General features: G+C 34.7%; 1 protein-coding gene across 1 annotated transcript; it reads left to right on the top strand.

Annotated features, from left to right (window-relative positions):
* Positions 1-1,803: 1,803 nt before the first annotated feature.
* On the top strand, positions 1,804-7,553 carry LOC104883502 (probable 1-deoxy-D-xylulose-5-phosphate synthase, chloroplastic). The gene is made up of 10 exons (XM_010668030.4): positions 1,804-2,318; positions 3,068-3,196; positions 3,302-3,466; positions 3,863-4,013; positions 4,572-4,843; positions 4,941-5,214; positions 5,484-5,791; positions 6,202-6,483; positions 6,568-6,852; positions 7,085-7,553. The coding sequence occupies exons 1-10, from the start codon at positions 2,208-2,210 to the stop codon at positions 7,232-7,234; spliced, it is 2,127 nt and encodes a 708-aa protein (XP_010666332.1). The 5' UTR covers positions 1,804-2,207; the 3' UTR covers positions 7,235-7,553.
* Positions 7,554-8,263: the final 710 nt, after the last annotated feature.

The raw sequence follows: 8,263 nt of genomic DNA, 5'->3' as shown, positions 1-8,263 counted from the left end.
AGCATAAGATTTTGACGGCGATATCACACATTCATCCATCGGCAATTTGCGAACTTTGAAAAAGGTACATAATTCTTTTAACCTTCAAAATTATTTCACATAAGTTGAAATAAACAATAGCAAATTAGTTGACTGTTATGTAGTTAAAAAAATGGAGATGACAACAATGAGTTCAAAAAGGCTTTTATACAATCAGACTTAAATTTAATTCATTTTCATATAAAACAAATTTAGTTTTTTCTAAAAAAATGCCAATATTAAAATTTTTGCCAATAACTTTTGCAAAAAGTCCATGTTCATAAATAAATTTTGAAAAACAAAACAATATCAAACTTTTTGCGAACAATTTTTGCAACAATCCATTTTCAGAAAAAAAAAACTAAATTAATTTGCGAAAAGTAACGATTTTTGTTTTTCTAAAAAAAAAAAATCCAATATCAAATTGTGTATGAAAAAAAATCAAAATTTCATTTCAAATATAATTGAAGCTCAAAGTGTTAAAATTTAGAAAAGGACAAAAATTGAAACGATGAAAATTTTTAAATATCAATGTGTGCAAACATAATTTAGTAGTTACACAAGGAAAAAAACCTGAGGTGTATTTGTAGTGAAATCATAATTTAGAAGTTAGATAAGGAAAAAAAATTATTTACTTTTTCATAATGTTTCCTATATATAATGAAACTTTTACATATATTTGGACCTATCTCTTTCTATTATATAATAGCGATTAATTATCAAAGTAAAAGAGGTTTATGTAAAATATCATTCAAGAATTAAAGTACAACATATCTCTATCATATAAGGGAAGGGGGGCTATGGTGTCCCCGAATGATAAGACTATTTTACCCCTTTTCCTTTGTAAATTACAAATCACTTACAAACCAAGGGGGATTCAAATAAAAATACTGAAAATAAAATTATAACAATCACTCACAAGTCAACTTAAATCATAGAATTGCATAATTTACATTATACAAATCACTCAAATGATGAAATTTTACAAAAAAAAAAATTAACTTACAAACTACAACCAATACACTACCACGTCAATACATACTCACAAAAATTTGACTTGAAATCCAAGTGTCCACTTTCCTCACAATATATGACGTAGTGTACTTAATTTAAAAATCAACTAAATTATAATATTAGAAATCATAGATAAATTCAATAAAATTTCTATTTTGTTCATAGAATTTTGACCTTGAAAAGTAAAAAAAGAAAAGAGACAAGTGAGAGACTTAAGTGACATAGACTAAACCAATTAAATTTTGTAAATAAAAATAATTATACTTTGTATGTCTAATGTTCAAATTTTGACCGTTATATAAGTCGGAAAAAATTGAGTTTCTGTCTTGAAAAGAATTCAAGCACGCATCGCGTGCAAAAAATGCTAGTCATACTTTATTTGAAACATTAGACAACAAAGTCATAGTGTATTAATCGTTAAAGTCTTACTTTTCATTTCAAAGGTCACATGTTCAATACCTTGCATTTACACATCTTTTTGAAAAATTGAAGGTTGCCTAAATTAGGCAGTTTAACCTAGTAATTTGTAAAAAAAGAATAAAATAAACCGAGAAGCTCCTAATGAAGAAACAAACCAAAGAGATTCCATATAAGAAAAGGAAAAGTATCCAATGAGATACTCCTACATGTGGATATCTTCCCTAGCTATCCACTTCAAGATTTCTGATGACGTGGTCCAATAAAAATATAGAATTTCCTGCCCCTTTTCAAATCATTTCACTGTTTTGTTTGGGTGCACCGTGCACAAATCAGCACAACAACTAGTAGCATGGGCAATTTTTAAGTGGAAACGCAATAACTACTGCACTTCTTGCTAGTTAGTACTTAGTACTAAACTACTAATGCCAAATCCACCATTCTCCATTGCCTGCCAAACACGTCCTCTCTCATTTTCCCCTCTTTCCTTTCTTCATTGCCCTTTTTATTTTTTTTCTTTTCTCATTCAACTTCATTACCAAACTTTCAGCTTTATGCTCAATTATATATAGGGACTTCACTAATTTTGCTCCCCATGAATTTATGTTAGGCAAAAAAATGTCCTTTTTTGGGTTGTAATAGTTGTTTTTGATCGTGATCGTGATTGATAATTTGCTTTCTGGCTTTGATTTTGATTGAGAATTTGGTTTTTTGGGTTGTTTCTTTTTCTCTATATATTTTCTTAGGAGAATTTTGAAATGGGTTTTTGTTCTTGCTCTTTGCCTGCACACTTTAGTCCAGATCTACTCAGGCCCCAATTCACTTGGAGGAACAATCTGCAAAATCTACCTAAACATAGATTCAATCAGGTTGGTTTTAACTTTTGTATTTATATGACTTATTTTCACTGATTTTATGTTAAAATTGTTGGTATTATTAATTTGTTGCACTGCCTAACCTTCTTAGTTTCAGAAATATGAAATTATTGAGTTATATTTTTCTATCCTTTATGATGTTTTGGTTAGTCTTTGACCCCTCTGTTGAGGGGATGTAGTTAGAATTTTATCGAGTACATTTTTGCTTGGAATTGATGACAAGAGGATTGCCCAGTTCTTTTTGGATATTAACTTCTTTTTCATACAACCATTTTTAGTGTATACAACTTTGATTGTACACAGTACACACTATCACATTGACTGCATAGTGAAACTAATGTGTCTCCGTTACCGTACTCCGATGACATAGAGGGCAAGTTTGGTAATATTTTACCAACTTTGATTGTATTTATTAATTACCATAAAAGAAAAGATATAGTCATATGGACTCTGGTTAGATTTATAGTTTCGAACTTTTAATTGTTTATTATTAATACATAATCAAATGTATTAATGGTAAAAGATGTATTTTGGAGAATGTGTCCAGTGCAGAAATTTCATCTGTTTTGGGACGACGATGATGAGAATTTTGTTTCAATTGTGTAGTCGATGTGATTTAATATATGGTCAATCAGATACGTCTGGTACGCAGTCCATAAATCTGTTTTGTCTAGATCTGATATGAACATGATTGCTTTGGATAACCGTTTACTGAAAAATATCGATTCATTAATTTGGTTAAGGTCAAGAGAAGGCCATATGGAGTTCGGGCTTCATTGGTAGAAAATGGAGAGTATCACTCTGAAAGACCACCTACTCCCCTTCTGGACACCATCAACTATCCCATTCATATGAAAAACTTATCTGTTAAGGTAAAACTCCTTGTATGTAGTTCCTTCAGTTACTAAGTTGACACCCTTGTTCTGCTGTTATCATAGGTATAATTTCGTAAAATCTAATATTAACTGTCAATGCAGGAGCTTAAACAATTAGCAGATGAGGTGCGGTCCGATGTTATCTTCAATGTTTCTAAAACAGGTGGTCACCTTGGTTCCAGCCTCGGCGTTGTAGAGCTTACTGTGGCTCTTCATTATGTCTTTAATGCTCCTCAGGATAGGATATTGTGGGATGTTGGTCACCAGGTATTGAATTGAAACTAACACCTCTTCCATTCTTCAATGGAAGGCGAGGTTGCTTTTGACATTTTTAAATTTATCTACAAACTATATTGCGATGTAGTAGTTATTATATATATGTGCAGCAGTGTACAACTCTTTCTTGCAATGACTACAATATACTGATAGCCAGCGTAACAGCTTCCATGAAAACCACTAATTCAGCAAAATAAATGATGAATAACTGTTAAATTGGAATTTCAGAAATTCTTATTAAATAATTATTTGATGTGGAAATATGGATTATGAATTAGATAATGGAAGAAGTTTAGCACACGAACATGTTTGAATAGGGTCTGGTGGGAAAGGAGTTAAAATTGAAACTGATATTTTCGAATATGTGCATTTCGTAATAATATACAGTCTTACCCACACAAGATCCTGACGGGAAGAAGAGATAAGATGAGAACATTGAGACAGACTAATGGATTGTCAGGGTTTACGAAGCGTGGGGAGAGTGAATATGATTGCTTTGGAGCAGGTCATAGTTCAAACAGCATTTCAGCTGGCTTGGGTAAATTCCTAATCTTTTCATCACATCCCTTCATTAGTATTCTTCACTTCGGTTAATAGTTGCAATCTTTATTGACTTATCGTGCTAGTTAATTGTTTTGCTTGGCAAACAATTCCAGTACATATTGTATATATTTTGACAGATTGAATGTGCAACAAACATAATCTAGCCTCGTGTATAGTGATTAGAAAATATGCACTGTGAAATATGTTAATATGGTTTCTACTTCCTAGACCTTTCTAGATGCCAATTGCCATGTATAGCTAAGTCAATATGTATAGCACCCTTTCTCTACTATTGAATTTCCTTTGTTCATTGTAAGGATATATCTGACAGAAAAAATGCATTACTGATTTGTAAAAGTTAGGTGAGGTTGGTTTATGTTTATACTTTATATTACTTCAAAATGGAATTTTAGAATATTACAGCAAAAAACATCTCGGTTCCTTTGGTGCATGCAGGTTTATAGGATATTATGTCTCATGTTAATATGATATTTCTCAAGCAACTTAACCCATATCCTGAAAATATTATCTTTTTCTGTTATCATTTGTATAGGTATGGCTGTGGGAAGGGATCTAAAGGGTAGACAGAACAATGTGGTTGCCGTTATAGGCGACGGTGCCATGACTGCCGGACAAGCCTTTGAGGCAATGAATAATGCAGGATACCTCGATTCTGACATGATTGTCATTCTCAATGACAATAAGCAGGTCTCTTTACCCACTGCCACTGTAGACGGGCCTATTCCTCCTGTAGGAGCTCTTAGCAGTGCTTTGAGTAGATTGCAGTCGAACAAACCTCTCAGAGAATTAAGAGAAGTTGCCAAGGTAGTGGACTTATTGCAGTGCTAAGGAAAGAGTCATGCTTCTATTTTTGACTGGCATGGAAGGATAACGGTCTGTGTCATTATTGGATATATTGCAGGGAGTAACCAAACAAATTGGAGGGCCCATGTATCAGCTAGCTGCCAAAGTCGATGAATATGCTCGAGGGATGATTAGTGGTTCAGGATCAACTTTGTTTGAAGAGCTTGGACTTTACTATATTGGTCCTGTGGATGGTCACAATGTTGATGATCTTGTATCTATACTTAAAGAGGTTAAGAGTACAAAAACAACAGGTCCAGTGCTTATCCATGTCGTGACAGAGAAAGGAAGAGGATATCCATATGCAGAGAGAGCTCCAGACAAATACCATGGTATCTACTTACTATAAAATGGGTTTTATTTCCCAAATGCTGATGTTTAGACAATACTTGTATCAGTTACAAAGTAAAGCCCTTGTCCACCTAAAACGATTCCTTTTCTTTGAATATTTAGTTTCAGTCTTGTCAACCTTTCTTATCCTACAATCTAATTTTTCCTTAAAACTCGATAAATCATTGCTTATGAAATTGATAAAGAAACTGAGGTTCGGTGACTTGCATGATAAGGCTTTTATTAGTTACTTTATTGCCTCATTGTGTAGGGGTGACCAAATTTGATCCAGCCACTGGAAAGCAGTTCAAAGGCCAATCAACGACTCAGTCTTATACAACTTACTTTGCGGAGGCTTTAATTGCAGAGGCAGAGGTAGACAAAGACATAGTTGCCATTCATGCTGCCATGGGTGGTGGAACTGGCTTAAATCTCTTCCAGCGACGCTTTCCAACACGCTGCTTCGATGTTGGAATAGCTGAACAGCATGCTGTAACATTTGCAGCTGGATTAGCTTGTGAAGGTCTCAAACCTTTCTGTGCGATATACTCATCTTTCATGCAAAGGGCTTATGATCAGGCAAGACTTCTTATTCTTCCATTTTTATCTAGTTGTTTCCACTGCAGATTATATCCTACACACAGAAGCATGATGTGCATCATGCTCCTAGCCACATGTTCTTTTCATTATATCCCTGTATTCTTCTTATCATATTTGCTTGCTTTTTCTATTGACATATTTGAAATCCCCCCCCCTGTAATATGCATGCGTTTTTTGGTATAATGATTGTCGTTTGAAAATGCAAGTACTTTTTTATGATGCCTTTATGTTCTTATAATTCGAACATTTAAAAGAACATGTAGATGTAAGAACATGCAACCTCTCCCAAGTGTACAATTTAATAGATCACATTCTTCACTTGGCCCTTCAGGAAACCTTAATGTTGATGTGGTGATGTCTTATTAAATACCTTGAGAGGTTTTGTACAGGTAGTTCATGATGTGGACTTGCAAAAGATTCCAGTGAGGTTTGCTATGGACAGAGCAGGCCTTGTAGGATCTGATGGCCCTACCCATTCTGGCTCCTTTGACGTCACATTTATGGCTTGCCTCCCTAATATGATAGTAATGGCGCCTTCAGATGAGGCAGAACTATTCCACATGATTGCCACAGCCGCTGCTATTGATGATAGACCATCTTGCTTCCGCTATCCAAGAGGAAATGGAGTTGGTATGGAGTTGCCACCTGGGAACAAAGGCATTCCACTTGAGGTGAGCCTCAAATTCGTGCATGGTCATTTGATAAAAACTCTCTTAACATATATCCTCATTAGACTTGTATATCAAATGTGACAGATTGGTAAAGGCAGGATTTTGAAGGAAGGAGAGAGAGTGGCTGTCCTAGGTTATGGTGCAGCAGTTCAGAACTGTTTGGCTGCAGCAGCTTTAGTTGAATCTAGGGGCTTGCATCTAACAGTAGCAGATGCCCGCTTTTGTAAACCATTAGATCATGCTCTTATACGTAGTCTAGCTAAATCTCATGAAGTTCTGATTACTGTTGAGGAAGGATCCATTGGAGGTTTTGGATCTCATGTTGCCCAGTTCATGGCTCTTGATGGCCTTCTTGATGGCAAAGTAAAGGTACAAACTTAGTCAGTATGTCCCCCTCCCCCCCCTCTCCGGCATAAGTAATAATATCTTTTGTTTCATGAAAGCACCTATACGAGGAAAGCAACCCCTCTTTTAGGTGTATCTAGTGATTTACTAAACCCTTAAAATGATTAAATAAGAATATATCGGAGTAAAAAGAAGTAGATCAAGGGAGTAGCTAAATTGTTCCTTTAGGTCTTACCTCTTTTGAAATTGTGTGCAGTGGCGGCCTTTGGTCCTTCCTGATCGATACATTGAGCATGGGGCACCAGCTGATCAGATGGCAGAAGCTGGACTTACAGCATCACATATTGCCGCGACAGTGTTCAATATCCTTGGGCAAACAAGAGAGGCTCTTGAACTCATGTCATAGAGTGGAATTTTTTCAAGCTTCTAGTGACAAGTCGCTTGCAACGCCCTGTTGTTATCTTACTTGGGATTGTTGATGATTAATGTTAGATTGGTAGTTTGGTACATAAGTAGCATGTTTTTATAGCATGGAACCACAGCAGATGATGTAACATGGTAGTTAGTTGAGTTTAAAGCACCAAGTCTATAAACGTTTATACTTCATAGAATTACTCAATATTCCTGAACAGGGAAGATATGCCATTTTGTTTCTTTGATAAAACATAGAGGATGACTTGTCCTTCAATAAGTAGTAGAGGTGTACATAGTTTTGTTTTGTAGTATTCTGGCTGCTATGGTTTATATCACTGTAATGTCTTGTGTGTTCTCTCCCTGTAGAAGCTTCAATAGATTTTATTGGTCTCTCGCACCATCTACAACCCTATAAAAGCAAGCTTGGGCTTCTGCTTTTAAACTTGAACATCCCCCATACATGGAGAATGATCGACTTCAATAAATAAGGTTGTGTAAACGTGGAGGATGACTTATCTTCTTCAATTAGCAACCATAAAAGTAACAACAGTAAAGCTTCAATCCCTAAATGATTTAGGGTGGACTAACACAAAATGTTACCAGGATAATTCATGATTTAAGGTAGGCTAACAAGAGTAAATAGGTACTTGAAGCTATTATATATTTGATAAAATAACAAAAGTAAATATGTTGACCTTATCTTATACTACTAATTTATTAATATTCAGATGCATTAACAGAAAAGACCAATAATAGATGAATTCTGATCAATAGTAATACTGTATGCAAATTAAATTTTACAAACAATGCACCTTAGGTGTTAAGTCCTTGTCTTGTTTCCTATGCATTCAAATTTTTATCATATCAAACCATCCAAACTAATGCTTGGAAATAGGAATTGAATCCTAAACTTTGTTAGGGAAGATGGACAAGCTCTATGCATGGTCAAACTCCAATTCCTAACTTTTTAAGCATTTAAAATACAAATAATCAAGTCTGGTATTAGGAGTAATAAATTAAT

The sequence above is a fragment of the Beta vulgaris genome, chromosome 3, assembly GCF_026745355.1.
Source record: "Beta vulgaris subsp. vulgaris cultivar EL10 chromosome 3, EL10.2, whole genome shotgun sequence".
NCBI lineage: Eukaryota > Viridiplantae > Streptophyta > Magnoliopsida > Caryophyllales > Amaranthaceae > Beta > Beta vulgaris.
Note: the sequence above shows the minus strand (reverse complement) of the source record. Positions and strands in the feature narration are given on the sequence as shown.

Bases quoted from the DNA above. Each gene is read 5' to 3' on its own strand.
- LOC104883502 (XM_010668030.4), top strand. From the start codon at position 2,208: ATGGGTTTTTGTTCTTGCTCTTTGCCTGCACACTTTAGTCCAGATCTA. The intron at 6,484-6,567 runs GTGAGCCTCAAA...CAAATGTGACAG, and splicing joins ACAAAGGCATTCCACTTGAG to ATTGGTAAAGGCAGGATTTT. The intron at 6,853-7,084 runs GTACAAACTTAG...AATTGTGTGCAG, and splicing joins TTCTTGATGGCAAAGTAAAG to TGGCGGCCTTTGGTCCTTCC.